Source organism: Numida meleagris, chromosome 4 (genome assembly GCF_002078875.1).
Source record: "Numida meleagris isolate 19003 breed g44 Domestic line chromosome 4, NumMel1.0, whole genome shotgun sequence".
Lineage (NCBI taxonomy): Eukaryota > Metazoa > Chordata > Aves > Galliformes > Numididae > Numida > Numida meleagris.
In genome coordinates, this window is record NC_034412.1 from 60,167,273 (window position 1) to 60,194,889 (window position 27,617).

Below are 27,617 nucleotides of genomic sequence, written 5' to 3' on the forward strand. Positions count from 1 at the left end.
GCACCAGAGTCCACTGAGGTCAACAGGAACTTTCGCAATGATATCAGTGTGCTTTAGATTAGGTCTCATTATTACTTGCAAGCTTGAGGTAGTTGATTAAATAAATAAGGCAGGTATGCAAAATGTAACATAAAACTCACTTAAATTCTGTTTGTGAAAAAACCTTTCTTACTGCTTTTCCTGTTCATGGAATAACTCACTCTTTACCAGACCTCATGTTACATTCTCACTCCTTCTGTGCAGCTGGTAATAGAAGGCAGAAAACTAGAGCAGTCAGTGCTCTGACAAAGTAACAGGGTTGTCTTTTTATCTGTACTCCCCCTGCAGCCTTCCAAATGTATTCATTGAGTTGCACAGGAAGGGAAAAGGAACTGGTTAAGAACAAGCATTGGTGGGTGGGGTGAAACTGTTAACAAGAAGAGGACATCATAAAGGAAATTATTTTTGGATGAGAAGTGCATTTTTAATTTGATTTTTTCCATCTGATGGGTCTTTTTGGTCCTCAGAAGTGAACATCCACTGGCTCAACTGTATTGCCACTCCATCATGGAACATCACCATTTTGATCAATGCCTGATGATCCTGAATAGTCCAGTAAGTGCCTCATTGTTATGTATACTGAAGGGAAACCATTCTCTATTTTCCTTTTTATTTTTAGCTTTTGGATAGATTCCCACTGTTATACATTCCTAAAGTGATCTGTATTCCTTTTTGGGTAAAGAAAACAAATTGCAGCAGTTTTGAAATCACAGTTCCATTTCTGAGCGCCATCAAACCTTTCTAAGTGTTGCCTGATAAGGGAAGCCTTGCTAACATCCTTCTGACTACCTGCTTTCTTCAACCAAAGAAAACAAAAAAGCTTTGTTGTCATTTTCATGATCTCTTATGAACCACCAAGCAAACCAAAGTCCTTGCTTTCATTTCAAAAAACATTCCGGCTTATACATACACAAAGCAGTTCTGATGAGACCAAACCAATACTGCTAACATTTACATTCCAAAGTGAAGCCAAACCTACGCTAAATTAGTATGCAAATAAAACTACATTCTTCTTCTATTATTAACTAATTCTAACACCAGTTATTTGTCATGCACAAACATTTCAAAGCAGTATATCTCCAGTGTTCATTTCGTATCACAGGTGTGGTACTTCTGACATACTTTGTACTGCAATGATTCTCTCCAGACAGGAAAATATGGAAAAATGTTAAGGCAAGTTATCATCTCACCAACTTCACAGTACTTTGGTTTAAAAAAAAGTTACTTTGTGAATGGAGAATATTTCAGTCAGCGTGAGGTGTACAGGCAAGTACTAGTATGTGTTGTTGTTCCTAAGTGAGAGGAGAAATGGAAAGACAAATGCTCCAGTACAGCTGATGGTGAATTTAATTTTTATGTATGAAAGGGACTTAAGATTTTGCTGCTGCTCTGCCTGTAGTTCAGTTTTGTAAAAGTCTATTATGATGATGTTGCTGAACAGCTTTCTTTCTGCCATTACTCAAGAAGACTGGAATTTTTATTTTTAAATTGGAGAATCCACAGAAGGAATCAGGGCAAAAGAATGACAGCACATACCAGTAAGCAATTCAGAATGATTCAGTATCTAAGAGAGATTTTAACAAATTGGTGTACTGTTGCCTAACTTACTACTAACACTGTTTTTGTTGTTGCTGTTATTTTGTTTGTTTGTAAAGGGAAATCAGATTCTCAGCAGCCTTTCCATTGAAGAATACAAGGCAACATTGAAAATGATAAAACAAGCCATTCTTGCAACAGACCTAGCACTATACATAAAGTAAGTCAGAGGCAAGTTTGGCTGGTAGTCATAGCTTGATGTTTGGATTGTCACCACGTTGTAAAATCTTTTAACTTCTTTTAAAGGAGGAGAGGAGAATTTTTTGAACTTCTAAGGAAGAAGCAGTTTAATTGGGAAGATCCTATGCAGAAGGAGCTATTTTTGTAAGTAAATGCAGAATGATTGAAAAACTAATTAATATTAGATGTCCAGTTTTCCATGCCACGTTGTCAGGAATTGCATTAAAACCAGCCAATCTGTACACTCCGGGCCTTCACAAACTGGTAGAGGTGATAAGGGTCACTTCTAGCATTTGAATTACTAAATTTGTAGCCTGTACAATAAACTGTGTTAAATAGTATGTGGAGTTACAAAAGCATTTCTATTCCATAGAACTCCTAAATACAATGCTCTTTTGCTACTATATTTAACTACTGAATTGCTGAAGCCAATAACTAAAGATTAAGCAGTAACTGAAGATAGGCATTTTGTTTTGAAGCAGATTCCTTACTGGCAGTGGAGGAAAAAAAAAAAGAAGATTTAAGAACTGAAAAAACTTTATAAAAAGCTACAGAAAAACATATTCACCTAGACTGTCTCAGAAAGGACAGTTGCCCTACTTAAATTCAGTGCTTTTAAAAACCTGTCTCATTTAGTCATGTTGCATTTAGTCACTTTTTCCTATTTCAGAAACTGACCCTCACATTGTCAGTAAAAACGGCAGTCCCTGTTATTGACAGAAAGGAGTCACAGAATTGCAGAATATCCCGAGTTGGAGTGGACCCACAAGGATGACCAAGTCAAACTCCTGGCTCCACACAGGACCACCCAAAAATCATAACCTATGTCCAAAAGCGCTGTACAAATGCTTCTTGAACTCTGGCAGATCAGGGCCATGCTCACCACCCTCTGGTGAAGAATCTTTTTCTAACACTCAACCTGTCCTTGCCCTGACAGAGCTCCATACTGTTCCCTCTGGTCCTGTCACTGTCACCAGAGAGGAAAGATCAGTGCCTACCTCATGAGAAGCTGCAGGCTGCCATGAGGCCACCCCTCAGCTTCTTTTGGGCTGAACAAACACAGTGACCTCAGCTGCTCTTCACACACCTTCCCCTCTAGACCCCTCCCCATCTTCATAGTCCTCCTTTGGATGCTCTCTAATAGCTTCAGGTCCTTCTTATATTGTGGCACCCCACTCTGCACACGGTGCTCGAGGTGAGGCCGCACAGAGCAGAGCAGTACAATCCTTTTCCTCACCCAGTTGGCAGTGCTGGGCTTGATGCATCCAGGGTACTGTTGGTCATTTTGGCTGCCAGAAATAAATGTGCTATCTGTCCAGTATCAAATAGAATGAAGCAGTTCATTTGATGTGAATCCAACAGACAAGCTGGTCTAAATTTGCTCATTTCTGCGTGCTCATTTCATACAGGTGAAAGTCTACCACTTCACCATCCTTTGATGTCTTTATAACTTTGGTTTAATTTCACTTGTTTTTCTGGCTTTGATTTTCCTTGAAATTGGATAGTCTATTTACTAATCACTTGGCTTGGTGGCTACAAAAATTTCACAATACAGTAATTCATAGATTTCTTTTTTTTTCTATAGGGCAATGCTGATGACTGCTTGTGATTTATCAGCTATAACCAAACCATGGCCAGTTCAGCAACGGGTATATCCTTAATTTTAAGATTTCTTAAATACAAACAGCATAACTGCTTCTGCTTTCTCTATCCAACCTGTATTCCAAAGGCAAGGGTGGAATGCAGACCCTTAACAAGCAGTCCTTCAAAATGCTAAATGTGGATTGAAGACTTCTCAGGTCTTTGCAGCATGATCTGTGCATTTGGCCATGTCAGCCTGTTACTTGTTATCTGAAAATAAATCAGGAATCTCTGTTTTTTTTTCCCAGCATTTCTGTGTTACTACAAGGTGGTCAATTGATACAGCACACTATCTAGTATCAGCTGACCTTTCTCTATGCGTTGATGATTCTAGCTGTTACCAATGGCAAGGCACTTTTGTGCCATTGTACTTTGCTTTGTCAGAGTAAATATCAGCACATGCAAGTGTCTCTTCTGTGCACAGATGTATCAATAAATATAAAAGCTAGCTCTTAAACAAGAGACTCTTACAGAGGTTGATCCCTATCTGATATATCCTTAGGAGGCACAAGAAATTCAGAAAATGGTTTTGATCGTAGGTAGCAAGCAAACTTTTATAGCTCTCAATGTGTGAAATCTCTTACAGATTGCCGAGCTTGTAGCTACCGAGTTCTTTGACCAGGGAGATAAAGAGCGGAAGGAACTCAACATAGAACCAACGGTAAGTGGAAGAATCATGCAGAATCATCTCGTTTAAAATAGCTTCCATAAGCAGCCTTATGGAATCTAAAATGCTCCGTTCAAAAGCCAGCTTTTCTCCCAGTGATCAGAATCTAGGACCAACTCCTTCCTTGTCTTCCTAGCAGTCAGTTTTGTTCTGGGGTTTCCAGACACCAACACTGTCATTGTCTTTCAGCCAGAAGAAAAGGCAGCATTATTTCTTCTAAATCAGTATTATTAAATTGTCTAGGAAATACATTCCTAAATTGGTAAATAATTGCAGCCTATGCTAAACAAGTAGGCTTGTCTATTCCTGTAGCTCAATCAAGTCCAAAGACAACCTTTTAAGGCTACTCATGCAGACAAGTTACCTGCATTATAACACATGCACTGATACCCTGCTGTGTTGAGATTGCGGTGCTTTTTGATTTGTTGCCTTTTAATTCCGGCCCCTTTGTTTTTGTTTCAACTTTAAATGCATTTAAACATCGAGCTTATTTTCTTATTTGCAGGATCTAATGAACAGAGAGAAGAAAAACAAAATTCCAAGCATGCAAGTTGGATTCATTGATGCTGTTTGCTTGCAGCTGTATGAGGTATGGTGCCTGACAAAGAACTGGAAATATCTAAAGCCAGAACTGTTCAGTATAGTTTTTAATAGTTGCACATTCAAAATTAAAACCAAATTTGGTTTTAGTATCCCAGTTAAAAAAGATTTTTTTTCATATATTCTATATGGTTTGTTATTTAATTATTAAATACTTGGTCAGATAAAGTGTGAAACAAAATGTAATAATTCCTGACTTTTTTAAACCAGTAAAACACTAGAGTGAAAGCCTGTTCACTGAGACTGTAGCAAGTATTTTACAGGAACTAAGGTGAGAAAAAGGTGAGGAACAGATAGCCTCACTCTAAGCCTAATATTCCAATGGGAGGAACAAGGCAATTATTCTTTTCCATCTCACATCCTTCTAAAAAGAATACACATCCTCCAGTTGGAAGAAAACAAAGGTAGAGGAAGGAGGGAACTACTAGCTGCTCCTGAAACTTGCATGTCTCTGCGCTGTAAAAACTTTGTCAGGAAAATAAGGCAGCCTTTGCTGAGAAGCCTCACAAAGCTGTTTCCATTGGTAGGAAGGCCACTGAAAGAAGTCTGAGTAGCTATGGAAAAGGTACATAGTATACAAACAAAATTATTTGAACAGAAAATCTGAACAGGTTTGAATGTCCACAGCTCTAGAGACTGAAGTACTGTACTTTATTTGCTGGGGTCAGCTTTACCTTCCCATTTATGAAAAGAACAGAAAACTTTCAATTATTTACTGTGCAATATGCAATGAATTTCACATCAATAGTTACCAAATGATAGTAGTCCAAACTGAACCAAGCTCTTGTAGAGTTCCTGTAAGGAAATGATGTGTATGAATAACTTTTAGCTGTTAAGCTCCTGTTTTGTAACAGCAGTTTAGTTACGCTGCAGTGAAGACAAACCAATTCCTGGTTAGCAGCAAAGTGCACCTACAGATTTGTGGAGTCTTCTCCCTACTCTTTAATTGAGGATGCTATGCCTGTAGGAGGGGCTATAAGTAGCATCTTTTTGTTCAGAATATGTTGCCCCTTACATCCCTCAACATATCACTCCTATTTTTCACTCCATCTCAACACCTGACTTGAACTGGAATGGGACATAGCAAGCTGGCAGTGTCTGGGACTTTATGTAGACTCAGAGTATGCTAGCATATGTGTCCTAACGTAAAAGAAAAGTGAGCAAGACTTATGTGCAAGGGCAGAGAGCACTGAAAAGAATGGGGAGCCTATGGAAGGGGCTATGGTTTGAGCTGATGCAATGTGCCTACCTCTTGTACAGATAGGGGATACCATGTGCGTACACAGATTTTTTTCTTCAGTGGTAAAATATATAAACAATGTTACTTCGAAAAATGAACAAGTGCACATTTCACTTATAAGTGTTGTAGTGCTAAACAGGAAATAAAAAGCAGGGTTGTAACTACAGCCTTTTCACTATTCCTTAGCATTCATCCAGACAGTAGGAACTTAACAGACAATGCAGAGATGAGTGCCCAATGAAGCACTGCAAGTATGTGACTTACCATGTTATTCAGAGCAGTTCTAATCCCAGTGAACTGATGCTGTGTGGCTTCTTTTAGACAGATAACCAGTAGAGTTAAACTGAGTGATCTAAACGTCTTCCCTTTAAGTTCAGAAATCTGAAAAAAAAAGACAACAAAAATGTATTTCAGTCCCTACCTTTTAGTTGAAAAAAAGTGTAACATTTAGCAGTTATAAATGCTATTTAGGTAAATGAAACGTAAATACTCAAGAGATATTTAACAGCCCCACTCTTCTTAAAGAGGTGTAAATCAAGAATAATTCAATTGGGTCTATTAGAACTAATGATGCTGCCTAGAAAGCAAAAAAGAATTATGAAGATTTAGACAAGCTGATAATTCACCAGAGTACCTATGTAAAAATGTTCCTAAGTTACAGAAGAGTTAGATATCGCTTCATGTTATTCAAATAAGACATAAGTTCCAGGTGAAATTCTGACTTTTGAGATATATATAATGACCAGCAGTGAGGCCAGGACTTTTCTCTGTGTACTTTGCAGTCGGTCATGATATTTCCAGAATCAGTGGGCTCACTCTTGCCCATGGATCTTGCTATCCAGCACTGTCTGAACTATCAAACTCCCATTTCACACTTCTGAATAGTGTGACTTCATTCCAAATGTCAGCAGAACCCTTCATGCAAGTACTGAATGTCATTATTGTGTGAGGGTACATATTCATTGCTTCCATCAGAAAAAAAAAATGTACAAAGATGCTTATTCATCTGTTTAATTTCCAATTTGGTTTTTCTTCAGTCTGCTGTAGTACCACTGCGACATCATGAAAAATTTGACAGATTTCAGTTACAGCCATCCTTAAGAGGCATCAAGTGTCAAATGTAATTTAATTATTGGGTGCTAATTGTCTTGAATTCAAATATTTCTGGAAGAATTCTGAATCACTTGTGACATTGTAACACTGGTCACATTGACTGTAACTGAGGATTACCCTTTCAAGGTCATCTTTTTGACCAGCTTTGCCATATATACAAAGGACTGTTTTACAAACAAAGTCCACGCATACTACCTCACTAAGAATCCTGGATAGGTCACTTGTGCATAATTCTGTGCAGAAAATTTATCATAGTTCTTTCTGCATGTGTGTATCATGTATTACGTGGACACTGCCATTCAGTCTAATCTGCCATGTATTCATGTTTTATGTGCAACAGGAAGCTTTCTTAAAATCAAAATATAAGTTCAATTTCAAGTATAGACAGACCTCATGTTTCAGTCATTCTCGTCTCTTTAATATTCATTTGTAAGAACACTTATTTTTTCGTTCCATGTAAACTGTTTTACATGTTTTACAATTTATTGCAGGCCCTAACACATGTATCAGAGGCCTGCTACCCTTTACTGGATGGCTGTAGAAAAAATAGGCAGAAATGGCAATCCTTAGCTGAACAACAAGAGAAGAATCTGATTAATGGAGAAAGCAATCAAGCCAAACGGAACTGAGATGCCAATTTAAGAACCACAAGCTTAAGTTCACACAGAAGACCTAGTAATAGGGGAGTACTGCATTCTACTACACACTGTATGGATTTGGATTATGTTTTGCCACTGCTGTATTATTTTTCCACATTTCAATATATAGCATGACTTTGTATATGCCAAGGTTATATAAAGATCGTATATTTCTTTTATTACATCTAAGTGAGATGGGAAAAGATCTGCAGAGTAGTTTATGCTAACCTATTCCACAAGAAGGTATGAGTGCAGTTACTCAACTGTCCCTGAGAGCCTATTATTTCATAGATGTATATAGTTGTTCAGTGATCATGTTGTGGCCAGTATCTTAAAGACTACTGCATTTCGCACCTTTTTTCCTCTTTGAGTCTTGCTGTGTTAGGCTGTAAAAGAAATACACAGTCTTGCCTGTCCTCTTCCCAGAGGTTTAGAAGAAAGACTGGGACTAACTCTGGGGAGCCTGATCCAGCATATACTATGCTAACCTCTTCCAGGAAACAGAACTGGGCTTTGAAGTGGACAAGCCCCAGAATTTGTGTACCCAGTAGCCTTTTCATATTATAAGAATGTCTTAGCAAATGTATTACATTTTTAAAAACCCTGTGAATTAGTAGGCAACGGGGGGCTTAGGAGTTTTGTGGTACAGGTGTCATAATTATCCATGGATAATGGAAACTGCTTGAAGACTGATGAAATGTCACAACATAACTGACGGGCTGGCTGCCTTGGAAGAATGGTTCCTGTCCGAGGCTGCAAGAAGCAGAGAAATTGAAACAAGATGTTTCTGTATGCTCATTTCAACTTCATTCTGAAGCTGAATTTAACACTGTCATAACAAACAAACTGAATCACAGGCAGGAAAAGTAGAAGAAATGTGACTGTAAGAGCAAGGGATGAAAATCTGAATCAGAATTATGCAGGAATGGCATGCTTTCAGTGACCATCAGTGGCCAGTGCTATTAATGACCATCAATAGGCCAGTGTTGTTATGAAATGGCTATGACCACTTTGAAGAAAGCATTATGTTAACATATTTTAAAAATCATCTTTAGCATTAGTTAATGTTAAAAATTATCTATCACCATGTCTTTAAAGGAACACGAAAAAAAGAATACTGAAAGCAAAAATAGCCCAGAACACTACAGGGATTCACCGTTTGTACATAAGGCATCAACATTCAGAAAACTAAGAATCAATTGACTTGCACTAGGAAAAGAAGGCATTGATATTTCATTCAAATGAAGATGATTAATAAAAATTATTTCGAACTCATCACTGGGAACCAAGATTAAGAAATTAATGTCAGCAATCTTAGACTGGTTAGTAGTAACTTCAGCTACACGAGAGACAGAAAATGTTGGGGTTTTTTTTGTTTGTTTTAAATCTTTAGTAATGACTCTGTAGTTAAAATCAACAAAAGTAATACATTTGGGATTGTACTTTCAAGTACAGGAGTTAGTTTGTATCACAGCAGTCCAGAAAGTTCTAGTTAAAAACTGAAATGCATTATCTTCCCAGAAGATTATCAATCCTACCTGCAGGAGCTGGTCAGAAAGACACTGAAAACGAGCTCTTTCTGTCAGTCTCTGCATTTAGATAAGCAATATCAGAAAATAAAAAAAAAATGAAGAAAATGCTGGAAAATGTTCCACAATACTGTTTTTCAAAGTCACGGGTTTTTTTTAAAAATGTAGAAGAAGGAATTCTCACTGTTTGGAGCATTTCTGCCAACCTGTATCATTTGTAACTGATTAAATCCTATCTCAAATTTCTGTAATGACTACCAATAATATGTTATTGCAGCTGAATTTGAAAATATTTTTTCTATAAAACTATTTCTCCTGTGAGGTGTGGGGTTTTTTTGTTTGTTTGTTTTTGCCCAGGTTTTCAGCAACAAAAAAAGTATGGCATTTAACAATAATTAAGAATTCCAGAGCTATTGTGAATATGTGTGTACTTACCCATGTGTATTTATATGTATACATAGCACGACATATGTTTGTAACAGGTCATAGCTCTGCAGAAAAATGACAGCAGCCTGCCCCGCCCCAACCTTCCAGCTCAAAAAAAGAAAAAAAAGCTTTTAGGTACTTTTTGATAAATAGGAATTTTGCTTCAGGATTTGCATAGTGCTCATATATTCTTGAATGTCTGAGATACTAAAATATGTCAACTGATGAAATACACATTTAATATAAATACGAACAAAGTGTATGTATTTAAAGGTGCGTTATTGCTGGTATGGTTGAGAATGCTAATTCACGGAGGCAGTACAGCAAATCAACTATGGTAATATTGCAGTGTAGTGACCTATCATTTACATTAAGATTCCAGTAATTATAGTAATTATATTTCTCTGCTATACTGTGTGTTCAACAAAACTTTATTAGGATATTAACTTACAAATATTAGAAAAGAATGCTGGATTCTTACCTTTGACTTGAAAAAAATGCATGACAGTTTGCATTTTTTCAAAGGTTCACTTAAAATGAACACAGCTATACAGTATGTGCATATATGTAATTACATATTTGTACACATTTATCACACAGAATCTCTTTCACTACCAAGATTCACCTATAGAAATATAGTTCCTAGTGAATAAACTATTTCAATGTCACAATATACCTGTATCTGTATATATTTCTACATTAAAAAAATGCCATTAAACTACTGGTTTAAGAATTTTAAAAGCATATTTTACTGTTGTTTCATGAAAAATCAGTGTTTCACTCTCCCTGAAGGCAAAGGGTGCCAGTTTCGTTTCATAGCTCTGTGTGGACTGCTTGTAGAAAATTTATTTTATTTCATAATGAAGATAGATGAAAATATGAAAAAAAAAGGCTGTTTTTGACTGAAATTCATTGCCTTCCACAATTCAACATTTTAATACTCAGACATTTCATAGATTACAGTCATGCTGCTGTTAAATTACATCATGGATTATGTATCTAATTATATTAGTCAGGTCTCAACCGTATTCTGCTCTATCTTAGATTGTCTAGCTAAGGAAATCAAGTGGAAGATGCAAGATACTGCAAGATACAAGCAGAAACTGAGTGTATCACTTTGTCATTTCAGCTTTAGGTCTGTTAAAGCCATTGTGAAATTTGAGATTTAAGTTTCTGGGTACAGAATTTGTCCCATAAATTTTTAGTACTTGTCTCAATAAAAACATCTGACAATCCTACTTGTTCTCAGACACGCACATATTTTCTTTTGAAGTCACTCTGCAGCACAGTTTAATGCTTAAAGTACAGTTTTCTTTCCATTTTTGTCCCCTTTCTGAAAAAAATAGCTTGTCACTCATGTTTATGTATATAGAAATACTGATTAACTGTAGCTTTTTTATTAAAAAGAACAACGAGGCTCTTAAACTGTAGGTGGTACTTTTCTAAGAAGCTAGCCACACATGCAATATTAGCTGTAGAATATAGGTATATGGGTTTTCTGTAATCTCAGTCAGTAAGAAAGGAGAGAAAAAGTAACGTTGATTTTGGCGATTGTATTGATTTTTAATCAGTAGCAGTTTAAATCACTCTCAGATTTGGACAGACTGCGAGTACAAGCGGGCTAGTGATAAAAGCGAATCATCTATTCCATTGATGACCAGCTGATCTCTCTTTAGAAGAGAGGGCTGAAGTCTGATACAGGCATCATCTTCTGCCAGCTGGGTGCACAAAAAGGTAAGTTTTCAAACTCCAGCCCAATGCATTTTATCTGGTAGTGGTGTGCACTGATGTTTCAAAACTGTCTGATTCTTGTAAATGATTTTTCAAAATTACTGGGTAACTGACTGTGCAATTCATTATTCAGAAAAAATATGAAAAGCCAGACCTAGCCCCTTAAAATTACGGGATGTTCCCTGAGGGATCTGGTTGATGCCTCTTGCAGCTAAGCCTGAGAAAATAGAGTGTAGATAGAAAAAGCGCCTCGCTGATAATTTTTAAAGGTTTTAGAGATCTAACCTTTCAGGTGATTTTTTTACATTAGCTTTAGCTAAAATTCTTGTCTCTGCAGTGCTGTAGGTTGTTCTTCATGCCAAATCACACGCAGTTTACATTCTACAAGGTTTCAGCTTTATTTCACAGTCCTCTGCTCTGCTTCTTCAGACACTTGCACTAATTTGAGAGATAAGCTCGAATGCTGGAGCTTGAATAAAAACCTAAGTTTAGCCCGAAGATAAGAAATAGTGAGGGCTGGACTATTTGGACTTTCTTAGGAACAAGAAACATCATGGAGTCTGGCCTGGCAACTGGTGACTCTAAATATAACAAATTCTTCTACCTTTGTCATTGCTAGATAATGAAAATTGCATGGGAAGTTTTATTTTCCACATAAAGAAATCTGTTTCCATAGAGAAACTCGTATCTAAGTACCACTGTTTGTAAATGTATGTTTATGTGACGATGCTATGTAATAGTTTCCGCTAACTTTCACTGCACGAGCTTGTCATGCTAGGGCCTAAGGTATGCTCAAATTCCCATTTAAAGTCAATTCCACAATTCCTGTTTACCTCAGTGGGAGTTCGATTGAGCTGTATAGACAGTGAAGGAATAGGTCAAATTCACCATTTCTAGCTATCAAGAGGGACCAAACTCATCCTCAGTAACACCTGCCTCACCTGTTCTTTACTGTATTCAGCTATTCCTGCTGATGCTCAAGGTACCTCACAGATGTCACTGAAGTTAGAATTTGAGCCCTCTATGTATTCACGTGGCAGACACATGTGTCTCTTGAAGAATGTAGTGTGAAATGCACTGTAAATAGTCTTAATATACATTTCTATTATACTTTAATAAAAATCTTAATCACAGTCACTAGCCACCACGTTTTCCGTTTGCATTCTTTTATCTTGAAAATATTTGAACAAGTATATAGTTTCTGGGCGCAGTATTTTTGTATTAGGTTAATTGGGTTACTCTGTATATAATGTTCTGCCTTTAAGTAGAATTGAAGTCTTCTGAATGTTATGGGTTCTCACTTGCTTCTGTCCTATGGATACTTAGTAAAATGAATTACATTACTTAGAGAATTACTCCTACTTTCTGTGCAGTTGATTTCTTCTTTATTCTCTTTGTATTATGTCATGCATTTCAAAATAAAAAGGACAATGTCGATTCAATTTTACTGTTTGTTAGCAAGTATTATTGAAGTTAAGCTTTCAGTACCTCATTGTCCCACGACAAGACATCGCTTCTGCAAATATTTGTTATATTGCATTTTTAATAACTTCTCTACGTCCTAGAAATTCAGACAACAAGAACTTCACTATTAATATCATGACACTTCTAACATGCGCACTACTGACTTGGGACTGATAAAATGTTTACTTTAAAAACAGCGAAAAATCATTTGCTGCTACTAACCACTAGAGAGCAGTGCAGCTACACTTGCTAGGAGCTGTCAGAAACCAGATACATATTGGTAAGTAGAACCGGCAAATAAAACTGTTACACAGATCTGTCCTCATCGTTTGTCCCCAGGTGTCAATTTCTGAGTGGTATATAAGAGAGACTGAAAAAGTCAACCTTCCAACTTCCAGACAAACTGTGATAAACTTATATTTTGCAACAAAAGTTGCATCATGTGCAAACTGTTGATCTTAGATCTTGGCCAACGGGCTTCTTGGCATGTCCTGTTCTTTGGCTATTAGGTTCTCCACAGCAACACTTCTGGGTTGGGTTTTTTTTTTTTTTTTTTTTTTTTTTAGCTCTAGGCAAAACCGACAAGTATGTACATCCCTGACAAACAACAGTCTCATTCAGAAGTTATGAAGGGCCAGATTTAGTCCAGCACAAAACACAAGCACCGTTTGCTCAAACCAACTCCATTTTGAGTGCAACTCAACAACTGTCTATGTATATCTGCGTATATCGGGTAGCCATTTGCTCTGGGACTACAATCTTTCCACTCCAGTCACCAACTGAGAATCACCACGGTCCTGCATAGTGTTCAGTAGTCTACTGAATGTTTGAATTCATTTCAGAGAAATGACACAGTTTTCAACACAGTAGTACGGGAATACACTGGAATACACTCAGCATTTACAGAACCATAACACAGGACATCAATTTCAGTTGAAAAACATCAGAAGTTACAATTTCATTTCAGTAATTTTTCATTTCAGTACCCACAGTTCCATTTTTTTGGAATAACTGGCTGCATGGTTTTCCACAGTATTCCAATGCTCTGTTTTAGTCAACATGGAAATTTATTCTTACATTCCCTAAGAGAGTAAACTCTTCTCCAAAAAGCTGTATTATTTTCTTTTCTGAACCTATACTGTCAAGTGGTGATAAAATCCACTTTGCTGATGTGATGAAATAGGAGGCTAATCAATTCAGCCATAGCCTGCTGCTGCTCTCTCAATAGTTCATAACAGCTGGTAAATAGCTCTGTACTTTACATAGGTTTTTCTTTAACATCATGGAAGATCTTTAACAAACACTGGGAGTAAAATAAATGATTAAATCATACCATTAAGTTACACGATTAAGTTCACATGCAAGCATTTCTTTCAAATTTTTTTTTTGTAGTTGATCAAGTCACTGGCAAATTATTTTATGACATAAATGTTTTTTTTTTTTTTTTAACATAAGCAAAGGTCATTTCACAGATAAGTAGAGGGGTTAATTTGATCAAGGTCACAGAGAAAGTCAATATCTGAGCTGGAAATAGAACGAATAGGACTAAGATCTGTGTCCCAGTTCTATGTTGAAGCCATCTTTTCCCTTTGGATACATAAGTGCTTCATTATTTGGGCTATACAGAGTGCTCTCTTGCTGTTTTGATGTACTCAGAAGTCATGTTACAGATTGAGATTAGATTCAAGTCACTAATCCAGATAATCACCATAAGAGAAAAAGTACACAATCAGCAAATAGCTGTGTTGAAATGAACTAGAAGTCCAGTTCAAATTTTGCAGAAGTCCAAAAGGCAAATGCAGACTGTCAAAACTATACTTTGTTAGCTCATTAGACTGTAACTCATATCCTCCTTTCATCAAACTTCTTATTCTAAATAAAAATAAACTACTTTCCTAAATGTGCTTGATACTAAGTACCTGAAAAATACAGGAAAAGGGTATTAAGATAGACATTTAAATACCTTACCAAGTAGATAAGCCTGACACAAAGCCCTGCATATCTACTGACATCAATCCGTATGTGGCAGGTGACAAAAGACACCAGTACTTGGAGATTTGTATGAACTTTGGTGTAAAAGAACACATTTGTTTAGATTGGAAGTTGTTCAAAATCATGCCCTCTTCACTGCAACTATGCCAAATTCTACCATTCTAGATAGGTAATCCAAGGATTAATTTTAGGATACACTAGTAGATGAAGGAAATATCAGAACTGGTACTGCTTTAAGAGAACCCTGCATTTTGCTTCTAGATTTTTTTTTAACCTGGAGTTTATTATGAAGAAGCTCATATACTTACTTACAAAGTAGCTCGTGCACTAAAGTTTTCGTTGTCAGTCAACTCTCAAGAACATGTGGCACTGTATTATCAGAGCCATTACACACAAATTATAAAGAAGCAAATGCAGACACTTAAGATCCACAGCCCACTACTAAATAATCAGACAAACGTATTCTGCACTCACTGGAAATTTCTAAGTAATTTTCAAACATTACAGCTTTGTGTTGAATATGTTGTACAGTCAGCAGCATCTAGGAGATAGTCCTTGATTAAAAAAAAAACAACCACACACACAAAAAAAAAACAACAAAGAGAAACTTAGCAAATGGGCAGCTGGAGTAGGGTAAAAGATAGCTCAAGTATGATCAAAGCCTGCTACAATACAACATCTACTTGCAGTATATACTTTGAAATTATTTATAGAAGTGTTAGGCTACAGTGAGCTCCCTGCTGCTAGGCCACCCATACTTATCCTAAGAGTGGCTTTACCAGCATAGAATTATCCATTTACTATAACCATATAAAATTGAGTATTGTGGTTTAAATGCTTAGTCATGCTTTATGACAAGGGATCTAGACACACCTGAATGATTTAAATAACCAGCTACCCTTGCTATCCCTTCCTAGAAATTTAGAAGATTCCTGTAATAGAAAACATGTAGAAATACTGACAAATTAATACCTAACAGAAACTAAATAACGTGCATGATTTTAACAGGTATGAGAAGATTTATATCTCTTAGTATGTTTAATAACATTGTAATATAAAAATATATAAGTATCTTATTTTTATCCTGATCCCAAACAAGTAGTACATCATGGTAAAGCTGAATTCTACTGTCCTAGCTAATTTTAGGCTCAGCAACTTGAAGATAAGCCACAAAACAATAAATGGGATCGAAGAACGCTACCCACTGTAAAAGCATTTTTGCCACCCTGATCTTTGGAATCTCACTGATAATTATCTTCATAATAGAGCCTGGTGAGATTATCACACACTGGCATGATGAGACTGGCACAGCAATATAGGTTAATCATTTATGTCCATTCACTCCATTTAAAGATCAAACTTCAAAGTTATGTTTGTCTTTTTCTAGCGTCCTATAGCTAGCAAGCTGAAGAAAGCCACAAAGCCAAGAATCCACTCCCTTAGCTTTCAAGGTTTTCATGCAACCAGCAATACTTCACAGATGTTTTAATGCAGCATCTAAGCAAAAATTGTAGGTTTGAAATCTGCACAAGCTAGGCAGAAGAAGGAAAAAGGTTGTGGGATATTTCAACATAAAAATACCTCCCCCAGAAATTAGTTATAAAAGAAGAAGAAAAAAAATCTTACAGAAGTCAAAGGAATTCTGAATAAAGTGTATGTAACATCATTCTTTTTACATGTAATAAATCTGAAGTCATATTTTAGTATGTTCATAGTCCTAATTGACTTGTAAATTATGGGAGATTAAAAATGCAGCTGCTTGTTCTGCCACTGACATTCCATCCGACCTCGGGGAAGAACAGCTCTTTATGCTGTCAGTTTTATACCAATGTGGAGACACCACGTAACTCATAAATACCAGCCATTGTGGAGATTCTTGCTTAACTGACAGAGCTCGGGGGCTGATCGGAAAAGAATCCTAAGGATTCATACTCAATGAAAAGAACTGCTAGGGATGGGAAATTGAGACAGAGAGGGAACAACAGCCTGCAACAGGAAATCGAGGAGCCAGCTACTTGCTATTCCCATGGTGAAAAGGTTTGGAGCTGGCTGCTTAGCCTGCCGAGGGAGCCCAAGGAATCACAAGTGGGGAGAGGCAAACAGTGAGATGACTGACAGGAAAAGCACATCTGAGAGAAACTCCTGTTAGTTTAGGACTCACTCCACAAGACCCCTCCCTCTTTGTAAAGGTTCAGAACTACTGAATAAAGATTGATGTAGAAATTCTTTCTTAAACCATGGATTTTGTTTTCAGAGCTTAAAAAGATAGCCTCAAATGACCATAATGAGGAGTGAAATCACCGACACTAATTTTCTTTAAATATATAAAAGCCTACTTCAAACGTTTCAGAGTTCCTTAAATGTAATGAATCAGCAACTTCTTGGAGAGAAAGTCAAATCCGCCTAAGAATTAGAAGAATCCCTTGAAATGCCCAAATAAAGTGTAATTTTCCATTTGTTAAGAGTTCAAATAGTCCCGAAACACTGTGAATATGGAAGATGTTGCCATTATTCAAATAAATTATTTTCAAGGTATCGATCAATAAAAATAAACAAATATCCGAACAGGTAGTTCAATCTTTTCATATAAAAATACTGTACATTATACAGATGCATGAACTACATATCCATATTCTTCTACATGTATTTGAACTGGTGCACGGCCTCGGGTTTCTACTGGATTCGAGTCAACTTTTCAAGTGAACAAGTGGTTCAAAAGTTACACTACACCACTGACAGAAAGAACACTTCTGCAAAGACTATAAAAGATAATATTTTTAACAGTAAATCTGATGATCACCTAACATCATACTTTTGTTTATATCTATATACTGCATATATGACATAGATAATGATAATTACAAAGGTCAAGAGACAACACAATACAATAGAAGAGATAATCTGACTAAGAAACACACATTCATTTTGCCTGTTTTCTGAGCTGGCTGAACAGTGAGCTGGGTATCCATGATTAGCACAGCACTGGGCATGGGCTGTGACACTTTCTGAGGCACCTAGTTTGTGCCCAGCTCCATACTAATACAACTGCTCATCTTCTGCCTTATAACTAGCTGATTTTTATCCAGTTTCAACCACAGGGCTGGCAGGTGTATATCCCCATAAGTCAAATGTCTTGCCCATACCTAGCAATGCTCCAGCTCACAGTCAGATATACTATTTTAAATTTCTCCTTCATATAAAATGCTAATTCTCAAATTATAATACTTTTATAGGGGCAAGATTTTATTTTCCTACCAAAATTACGCCTACAACTTTGCAAATTTTATTTTAAAACTTTTATTTAAGTCAGTGTGATTTAAAAAAAGAGAAAGAAATAAACCTGAGCATGTGGGAAGAACCTGCATTCAAAAACTGTAACAATTAGCCCTAAATGCTATTGTTACATTATGAGGTAATCCCTTACATTTTCAACTCCAAATAAACAGTCCACAAGCCTTCTATATGGCAGGCCTAAAGACAGGATTATAAGGCAAGAACAGGTAGCTAGTACAGGAAGAACTCTGCTACTTCCTAGCCTTAGACAAAAAAAACAGCATTTCTAAGGTGGAAGGCTGTGTCTTCAAGGCAGGGGAACTACTACAGTAGTAGGAACAGAGGAAGATGAGAGGATAAACCGCAGCCTGAAGAGGATGTGCCCACAATCCCAATCCTTGCCTCTTGGGGATGAAGCTTCCCATGCAGAAAAGGCTCAGGGTTCCTGTTCTCACACAGTTTAAGCAAAATCCCCAAGTTCAAAACATCTGCTGTGTAAGAGGAGATGGCTCACTTCAAATAAAATGGATTATGAAATAGTCATAAAAAGAGCTCTGTTAGCAGATCGGAGATAACCTCTGCTGGGATAAACTTCTTAAAGTGGAATAGCTATAGCTGGAACAGGAGGTGTTTGCAACTAAACAGACTAGTTCGCACCACATTTGATCTTCTGGAAGACCAAAAGGTCGAGGAAACAAATTAATTCTGGTGCACGGTCAGTAGCAGCCTGTTTTGGGTGCAACTACAGCAACTTTCTAAACATCATTTGCAATAATAAGAATCTACGTTGTTTTCTTTTCCTTTTTTCTTAACTTCTGTACAATCAAAAGGTGAGGAGTAGCTGATGAGTTACTTTCCCTCTGCATTCTGTTAGCCAGATTAGCACTGATGTCAAAATGAACCTGAGTGGAAGGGAAAGCCACACCATTTTGGTATCGCTAGCAAAGTTCTGAATTTACAGTTACATTTCAGTAAAACCCTTTGCTGCAGTCTGGAAGAAAAAGATTATGATAACACCAGACTGGTAAAATTCATTAGTTAGAGCACAACCCTGATATCTGTGTGATGAGCAAAATTCATTTCAGCATTTAGGATTTACGTTTACGTTTTGAAGCTAACAGACAGCAGATCTAGTGCCATCCATAGGAACAGACTAACTATCATCCTGAATTTGGTACAAACAGATTTCATACTAGCAAACTTGCTCAGTTTCAAATAGTGCTATCTGTGGGGAAGAAGGAGCTAAGTCAGAGTGTGCTCATTTTCTGCACTATCCTTCAACAGTCAGAGATCTACGGAAATCAACCACACTGGGTAAAATTCACTTAGCGGCACATGACCTGTTGTAGGAATGGATAGGAACAGAGCATTCGCTGAATGTCCTATAATATAGAGAATATGTAGAAAGTGCCCTCAATTTAAACTACCTATTAAAGAGTGAGGACATGAATACACATCATCGCCATTTCCATAGCTCAGCACTAGACTAGAACGTAGCGAATTGTGTCCGAAACTGAAGCGAGTTTCTCAAACTACCCGTGGACATTCAGGGAATCCTTCACCTCATGCTTATTATGTATTCTGAGTATTATGTAGAGTATTTGTCTGTTCTGATTTTCACCAAAGGCAAAGCGGAGATTTGTGGTTTGTTGGGTACATATATCTCCAGTTGTATAAAGACTCTCCCACCAGCATCAAGTCCTATACAACAGAGAAGTAAAATGTCAGTACATTTTCTTAGTCTAATTATTACTTTCACTAGATAGCCAGTTTTTTACTACAACTCAAACAGGATGAACAGAATGAATGGGTTAGTGTCTGTTTATAAAGAAGAGTAATAAAGATACTATCATCATATGGGGCAATGAGGGAGGGAGAGATTCAGCAAACAGTGTGCTTACAACTGGAAAACTTAGTTAAACTACAGTAACCCCCTCCTTGACAAGATCAATGCCACTGTTGAGCTTTAGCCAGCCACATCATCAGGTAAATGGCTTTCCTGATAAGCCAGTTCATAAATTCTCTCTGCAAAGCTCTGCTACTTACCAGAAGTCTGCCTACAGACAGAAAGATGGCATTTAACGGTACTTGGAAAATAGAGAAAAATGAAAACTATGAAAAATTCATGGAAGCGATGGGTAAGCCTTACTTTTTGAATGCCTTCTGAAAGCAGGATACCACTATGGTGGAACACAAACTTAAGCTGTTCATGAACTAGCATCTGGCTAACCTGTCTTTTGTTGTTTGCTACTTTGCCCTTGCACGATGCCCTGCATTTGTTTTCAGAAGATTCTATAGAGGGGAGTACTGGGTAGAAAAACATTCTGATTTTACTTGCATTGTGTTACTCTTATGCACTCAGCTAATTCCAGTAGAGGTATTTCAGCAGAATCTCTACATCTACATTTGTGGAAAAGGCCCAGAGAATTTGAATGGTAAACTTTAAATAGAATTATATATAAGGAATATTACTTTGATAAGACTGTTTGAAAAATTACACAGGAAGGAAATCACTGGTCTCCAGTTTTACAGAACGCACACGATTTGAGTCATTTTACCATGTTAATGCTTACTTTAAGCTTGTACAAACCGCCTGTAATATGGATATAAACGTAACCATCCTAGTTGGATAGTGGTTTGTATTATATGCGTACTGCTGAACACCGCCTCAATGAAAAGCAGAGAAGAATGAGACACCGAGTCAGAACTTTGGGCTAAGCTCTCTCAACTACAGAAAAGTCACAATAAAAATGCAAATATGATGCTCTATTTTCTTTTTCTCTGATCAATGTTAATTGATTTTTTTTAGGTGTTAACATGATGAAAAGAAAGTTAGGAGCCCACGATAATCTGAAACTCACTATTCAACAAGATGGAAATAAATTTCTTGTCAAAGAATCAAGCAACTTCCGAAACATTGACATTGAATTCACTCTGGGAGTCAGCTTTGAATACAGTCTGGCTGATGGGACTGAACTTTCAGTAAGAGACTTTTTATATGATTATATATTCATTGTATAGTAATAACTTTACAACGTACAGTTTCAGGATTAATGATCTGTCTTCCTAGCTTCTAGCTTAAATTTGGCTTTTAAGGTCTGACCGTCCAGGAATGCTTGCACCTTTTATATAAAACCACAAGGCAGCCTTAACTGTTAATGGTTCAGCATGGTGACAGGAAGCTCAGGGATCCATACAGTGCCCAAAAAGCAGACTATCCAGCAATTTTCACATGCTGAAATCCAGGCAATTGCAACTTTACAACTTCTAATACTCAAGTACACCATCTAGAGTGTAGTGCAGGTATCTGTAAGAAATCAACCATATCAACAGAGAAAAAGTGAGATCACCGGAGCCTGACAAATGGGCAATTAAAGAAGCTAGATTTTTTTAATATTCATTTTCTACAGCCTTTCCAACTGTGTCATAAAAAACATTATTACATTGTTTTAATCTCATCTTAAAGCACTCCTTCAGTCTTTAAATCAAATCAGTGTCACATTTATTGCAAAACATTTGTGGGTTGTTGTTTTTTTCCCCATCATAGGGTTCTTGGAACCTGGAAGGAAATAAACTTGTAGGAACGTTTACTAGAAAAGATAATGGAAAAGTACTCACAGCGTACAGAGAAATCGTAGGCAGTGAACTCATTCAGGTGAGTTAAGCCATCGCTTATAAGCAATTTAAGCATATAATGAATTGAAAACATTCGCAGAGCTATTTTGAAAGTCAAAAATATTTTTCTAAAACCAAATAGCCTCACTTAACTTCAGGTAAAATTCTCAAGCCTAGTAAATGTATCAAAATTTAGAACTTTAAATAAAACTGGCAATGTGTGATTTTTATATTTTCCTATCCGCGTAAACTGTATCTTATCAACATATTCTGAAGTCTGTGAATACAAGCTGTATGTAGAAGCTACATACGTACTAGACACATTCTGCCTAAAGGCCTTTTTTTCCTTCTAAAGACATACTACAGGAGTTTTGTAGAGGATAACATGCTCAGCAGCTGACACAGAGCAGGAAGCTGGAGTCAAAAGGGATATCCCTCATAGCTCTCTGACCAGCTGGTCAGAAACTTCTGAAATAAATAACCCTCCCACAGGCAGGTGTGAGATCTGAGATATCAGAACACTACAAGTCAACTCTTTCTCACGTTTCTAATGAAAGCAGGCACACAGGTGACACTTGGGAATATGGCTTTTCAACACTGGGGTTTTTTTGTTTGTTTGTTTTGAAAACTCCAAAAACTGTCCACTGGTGGTTACAATGTTTGCATGGGGAATTTAACCCTATTGACAACAGGCTGCTTTCCTTCTGTTCCTTTCCTCAGAGCCCTTCCAAGGGTTTTTAGGCCCCCACATGGCCACCTGCCACAATTAATTAAACCACCTTTCACCACAACACCTGTGAAATGACATTTTGTAATAGCAGTCACTGATTTTTCTTCTTAATTTCTGAACAGACCTATGTGTATGAAGGAGTTGAAGCCAAGAGAATCTTCAAAAAGGAGTAAATGCTTTACCCAGAACAGCACTGGAATCAAAATCCTATTAAAAAAAAAAGAATTTTTCTACATATACTGCTTGTTTCTTTTTAATATCCTCACAGCACCTCTTAAATTGTGATTATTCAGCCCTAACGAAAACACAAGTTTGCATTTAGTGTTCTACCTTGAATAAAAAAAAAAAATCCAGTTACAATTTGAAGCAAAGAGTAAAATGTTACTTGTAGGAAGTCCTACCTGAGTAACATACCGTAAAAGGCTACCAAAACTATTTTCTATAATCACAACTTCAATATTTTTTGCACTGGTTCTTGAATGGCAACGTAGCTTCCTTATATTTGTACTGACAAACGGTTTCTTTGTATACTGTATAGTAAGTTTTACCATTCCTTAAGAGAACCCTGAGAACCTTCAAAAACTGTTATATGTAAATAGAAATATACAATAAATTAGAAATACACTCTGATAATACAGCTCACTTTGAGGTTTTAAATGATATCTCTGATACCTTGCTGACATCAACAGAAGTTATATCAAGCGCTTACTGATGAGATAGAGGTATCTCACACGGTAATTTAATAGGTTTGGTTTAAAAAGTATGCCCACGCTTTAAAAACATACAGACTTTGAGCTGTCCCAGTTTACTGGGGGTCAAAATCATTTTGTCAAGAAGAGTACCAGCAGCTCTGAGTGACTTTTCTTTCAGGACATGAATGATAATATTCAAGGAGTCTTAACTAGATAAATAATGATTTCAGACTAAGCTGACTTCACATGCTGTGCTTCTGATGGGTAACAAACAAGCACCGCATTCTGCTCATGCTGCTTAGTCTGTAGCTACTGAGTTCAACCCAGCCTCAACCCGCTGGAGCTGCGCTATTTCCTAATGCCACTTGAGGGTCAGCACTCTGCCCTGAGCTTTTTCCCATTTCTTAATGGGCACAGTTACACTTTGATTTTAATGGATTTTTCTTTTTAAGTACTTCGCTAAGTTTATTCCCTTCTCCTTGACTGTCTTTTCGCTGGGAGTAAAAGAACTAATACAAAACCTTTCATCCTTCAGTTATTCCTATAGCTGAAGCCCCTCAGGCCGACGCTGTTGAGGCCTTCAGGGTCTCATGGCGCCCTCTGCTGGCACAATGCTCTCATGGCGCAAACAGGATTCTACTTGGGACTGACGCAACGCATTTCTCTATAAATTGGGATTTCCCACGCTTGCCCAATATTGATTGTAAGAGACGTAAGACTGGAAAGCAAATATACAAAAAAAAGTATAATTACTGGATTTTTTTTCTGTCAAGCATTTGAGAAATTATTTTAATAATACTGGATTGCACACAAGGCCACAATAAGAACAGAGGGAGAACCATCCTGACGATACAGACTAATAAGTATTCAACAACTCCAAATACTTCAGACAGATGCGATCAGCAGCTGTACCTGAAAAATAAGAAAAAGACTTGAAAGCACTCGGTCTAGCAGCCAAGATAGGATCACCAACTGCATTCTGCAGGTCGCATTGCTTTTCCTCTTAGCGCAAGGCTAAAAAAGGCTAATAACTACAATGTGATGATCTTGTTTAGCATACTCCTAAATGCTTGGTCACCCTTCTACACTGCAGAACTACGTGCACCCCTTCCAACGCTGAGCAAGTCGGCAGGTCACAGCGTGGTGCTCTCAGTGCAGCTGCGTGCCTTGGGAGCTCCTCACACAGCGTAACGTGCCCACGCAAATCCCTCTGTGCTTAGGGAGCAGGGCTGGCTTTCAAGGATAAGTCTGTCTCTCTTAACAGCTTCCCGTTTCCCCACCTATCTTCACACCAGGATTTCTGAGCTGACCTTTTAGCTTTCTCCAGGAAAGCACAGCAGGAACTCACGTATACTTCCACACAAGTCTCGGCGTGGTTTAACAAGCAAGGCCAACGTGACGGGCAGGGGCTGACCTCTGTTTTCCACACACCTCACCTCACCTGGCCAGGGAGCCGCGAGCAGCAGCGCCCACGGAGTAGTGCAGGAACGCTACCGCCTCCGACTCGGGCTCTCAAAGCATTACTTCCAGCAGCAGCAGGAGAAGGGGGACTTTCCTGTCGGCGTTATCTTTACCACACTGAGCCGGGGTCCCCACCAGCTCCACAGCAGCGAGGCTACCTGAAGGAGAGGAGGGTACCGCACCCCTCACGGCAGAAAAGCCGCGTCCGGCTACAGTAACTCGGCCGCTGCCCAGTGCAGAGCTGTACAGCGCGGCAGCAGGGAACGTTACAACCAACACCCCAGGGCATCTCTCAGCCCGCACCGGCCGCCAAGCTCCCGCCAGCAGCGGGGCGGGCAGCGCGTCACGCGCCAAGGGCGGTGCCCGCGCGAGGCGTGGCGGCGGTACGTGCGCTCCGCTCCCATTGGCTGCCCACACGGAAGCGGGAAGAGCGCCTGCGCGGAGCGTGCCGCGCCGCGCCTCTCGTAGTGGCGGCTCGGGGCTGAGGAGATGGAGTCGGAGGCGCGGCGGCGGCGGCCGCAGCACCAGGAGCGAAGCGCGGCGGACGAAGGGCGGCCGCTGGCTCTGTCGGGGCAGTCCTACTGGCTGGACCTGTGGCTCTTCCTCCTCTTCGATGTGGCGCTCTTTGTGTTCATCTACCTGCTGCCCTGATGCGCCGGGCCCAGGTCAGTCGGGGCGAGGCCGGAGCGGGGCGAGGCGTGCCCGCCTCACGGGAGCGGGGGTGGCGGAGCGGGGGCCCCTGCGGCCGCCTCAGCTAAGTGCCGTGTTCTGCTCGCTGTGAAACGAACGTCTCGCAGTTGGGTCCATCATCTCCGGCCTGACCGCCCTCACGCGGCCGGAGTCTGCGGGCTGCTGCTGCCACACGAGACGATCCGCAGCGGCACGAAGGTTTCAGGTTAATGAGCCCTGAAACAGATACCGGGATTCACGGGTTAAGGCCGGTAAACGCAGACCTAATTCCAAACAATTAGCAGCTTGGCTTCCTTCATCAAAAAAGCTGCGCTGTCAGTTTGTAGGTCGGGCAGTACACCGGATGTTTCTTTCGTGCTTGCTGCATCTTCCAAAGGCTGTGTAGCTCTGAAAGTAACCAGACTTTTTTGGTCTCCACAGAGCCACCTGGATCAGGAATCACTGGATGCACCTTATGAAAACAAGCAGGACCATTTGGAGGAGCAGCGTTTTTGCACAGCATAGACAAGAAGAGAACAAGACTTCCCATTCATGGAAATGCAAGAGGCCCCCGGCTGTATTATGAGTATTGTCTTTAGGATTGTGCCTGTATCTTGTCTTTCCATGTTCTAAATTGTGCCTTTCAGGATAGGAGACAGCTTGACTGTGCTTTTGTAATTTGCTTGAAGACTTGAGTGTAAATGAAAATATGCATTGTTTGAATAAAATCAACCAAAAGGACAAGTAATAGAGTGAGAATAAAATCCAGCAGCTTCAGACTGAAATTGTTACTCAGACTTACTTGCTCAGAAGATGAAAAAACTACCCCATTTGTCTTGCTTTCAAGGAGTGGATCGTGATGGTTCAGTGCTATGCTTTTTTTTTTTGTTTTACCTCTCTCTGTACTAGAGTGCATGCAAGATTCTTGCTTCAGCAGGTACTGTGCCAGTACATACCAGTAGCTGCTGCCCTCCCCTGCTGATTTAGGTAATAAAAGTTCTCATTTCCTTGCTATGAGCAGTGAAGGAAGGAGCTTACAAGAGCTTTCTTAGGCAATTGACAGGTTACACATACCCACTTCCATCTGCCTTTCACCAGTGACTGCATATAGGGAGTAACAGCTTCTAAATTCTGCACGCTCCCATCAAAATTTTTTAAGACTCTGGCTATAATGAGGCTTTCAAAAACAGCACTGCATCAGTGAACATCTTGCATGCTCCACTTGCTGGATCAATCAAGTTTTTGGGAAGACTATCCGTGGATGAAGGCAGTTCAGCATCTGTATTCTTTATTTTCACCTTGTTAACAATCTTAATTCTGAGAAGTACAATTTCTTTTTTCAGAAATACAAAGTGTAATGGGATTTCTGAGCTCGGTTGTTCCAGGGTCCCCTGACACACTTTTCCTGACAGCAGCTTATTTTCATTTAATACAGTATTTAGGACACAGAAGTAAGTAGGTGTGCTAGTTTTTTCTTTCATTCGTAAGCAATTTTTCACTGATGGTGGTTTTCATTATACGTTCAACTTGTGTATTCAGAAATAGGGTTAATGCTTTAAGAACTGAGTTACCTTTACCTGCTGGTATTTATGACATATGAAAATCAGTACTTTAAAAGTTTCTGACTCAGAAAAAAAAAAAAGATGAACAGTGATTGCATTCTCACAAATAGGAAAATGGCTTCCTTTTTATTTTTCTCCAGCTGAACTGAACCTATTAAAGAGATAGGTTCACTTTTTTTTTCCCCTCCCAAAAGATTTCACAGTAAAATCACAAAGGAACAAGCTACTAGGGAAACACTAACGCTGTTCCATTTCTCCTTTCTAAGGAAGACTGTTGAGAATAAATCTTGACAGTTTTGACAGATGTGCCATTAGATTGAGAAAGTTCAAGCCAAGCTGCAGCGACTTAGTTTTTTTTAGTTACATCTGACATAGAAGGTTTAACAGAAAACTTAAAGCTATCAAAGCACAGGATTGTGATTGTTTGAGCTCAAGCTATTTCACAGCTTGAATAGCTGCAATACCTGAATATATGCATCAGGACAAACTTCACTTATACCTAACACAGCAAAGCTGGTAATGCAAGAAAGAGTAAGTATAACTAAGCAAGCAGCTGTCACCAAGTCTGTGGAATTACGGTGTTAAAACTGATCTACGCATTTCATAAATAATAGAAGGCTAACTTTATAACCAGTACTTCAGATGATGAATTTTATTGTTTAAATACGATCGTGGAACCACTATCTCTCCAAAGCTTTCAAACATTATTGTTAGCTATCATTGTTTAAAAGTGTGGTTCTGGAAAGCCAGAGTGTGGTT

General features: G+C 38.5%; 3 protein-coding genes and 1 long non-coding RNA gene across 15 annotated transcripts in view; 3 read left to right on the forward strand and 1 right to left on the reverse strand.

Moving 5' to 3' along the window:
* Positions 1-12,842, forward strand: part of PDE5A (phosphodiesterase 5A) — a 64,058-nt gene extending 51,216 nt beyond the window's left edge. For 9 of the 11 annotated variants that reach the window (XM_021396421.1, XM_021396415.1, XM_021396413.1 and 6 more), the window contains 7 exons: positions 507-594; positions 1,695-1,795; positions 1,882-1,959; positions 3,401-3,464; positions 4,043-4,117; positions 4,629-4,712; positions 7,568-7,705. In XM_021396421.1, coding sequence (XP_021252096.1) covers positions 507-594; positions 1,695-1,795; positions 1,882-1,959; positions 3,401-3,464; positions 4,043-4,117; positions 4,629-4,712; positions 7,568-7,705 — 628 coding nt within the window. Of the gene's footprint in view, positions 1-506; positions 595-1,694; positions 1,796-1,881; positions 1,960-3,400; positions 3,465-4,042; positions 4,118-4,628; positions 4,713-7,567 lie in introns of all 11 variants that reach the window. The other 2 variants (XM_021396410.1, XM_021396411.1) reach the window with 1 other exon arrangement.
* Positions 1-24,948, reverse strand: part of LOC110398611 (skin secretory protein xP2-like) — a 184,303-nt gene extending 159,355 nt beyond the window's left edge. Inside the window, exons 1-3 of one of the 2 annotated variants that reach the window (XR_002438497.1) lie at positions 24,608-24,948; positions 6,228-6,344; positions 4,722-5,518 (exon numbers count right to left, since the gene is read on the reverse strand). The gene's annotated coding sequence lies outside the window, so the exon portion shown is untranslated. Of the gene's footprint in view, positions 1-4,721; positions 5,519-6,227; positions 6,345-24,607 lie in introns of those variants that run through there. The other variant, XR_002438495.1, reaches the window with a different exon arrangement.
* On the forward strand, positions 19,977-23,032 carry FABP2 (fatty acid binding protein 2). The gene is made up of 4 exons (XM_021396430.1): positions 19,977-20,267; positions 20,939-21,111; positions 21,677-21,784; positions 22,597-23,032. Exons 1-4 carry the CDS (start codon positions 20,120-20,122, stop codon positions 22,645-22,647), a joined length of 480 nt encoding a protein of 159 aa, XP_021252105.1. The 5' UTR covers positions 19,977-20,119; the 3' UTR covers positions 22,648-23,032.
* On the forward strand, positions 25,064-26,081 carry LOC110398613. Its single transcript, XR_002438498.1, has 2 exons — positions 25,064-25,292; positions 25,738-26,081. It is a non-coding gene; the product is annotated as an uncharacterized LOC110398613 (long non-coding RNA).

Excerpts from the sequence above, each read along its gene's own strand:
- FABP2 (XM_021396430.1), top strand. The coding sequence starts at position 20,120 with ATGGCTTTCCTGATAAGCCAGTTCATAAATTCTCTCTGCAAAGCTCTG. Across the intron at positions 21,112-21,676 it reads CTGATGGGACTGAACTTTCA|GGTTCTTGGAACCTGGAAGG; the intron begins GTAAGAGACTTT and ends TCCCCATCATAG. Across the intron at positions 21,785-22,596 it reads TAGGCAGTGAACTCATTCAG|ACCTATGTGTATGAAGGAGT; the intron begins GTGAGTTAAGCC and ends ATTTCTGAACAG.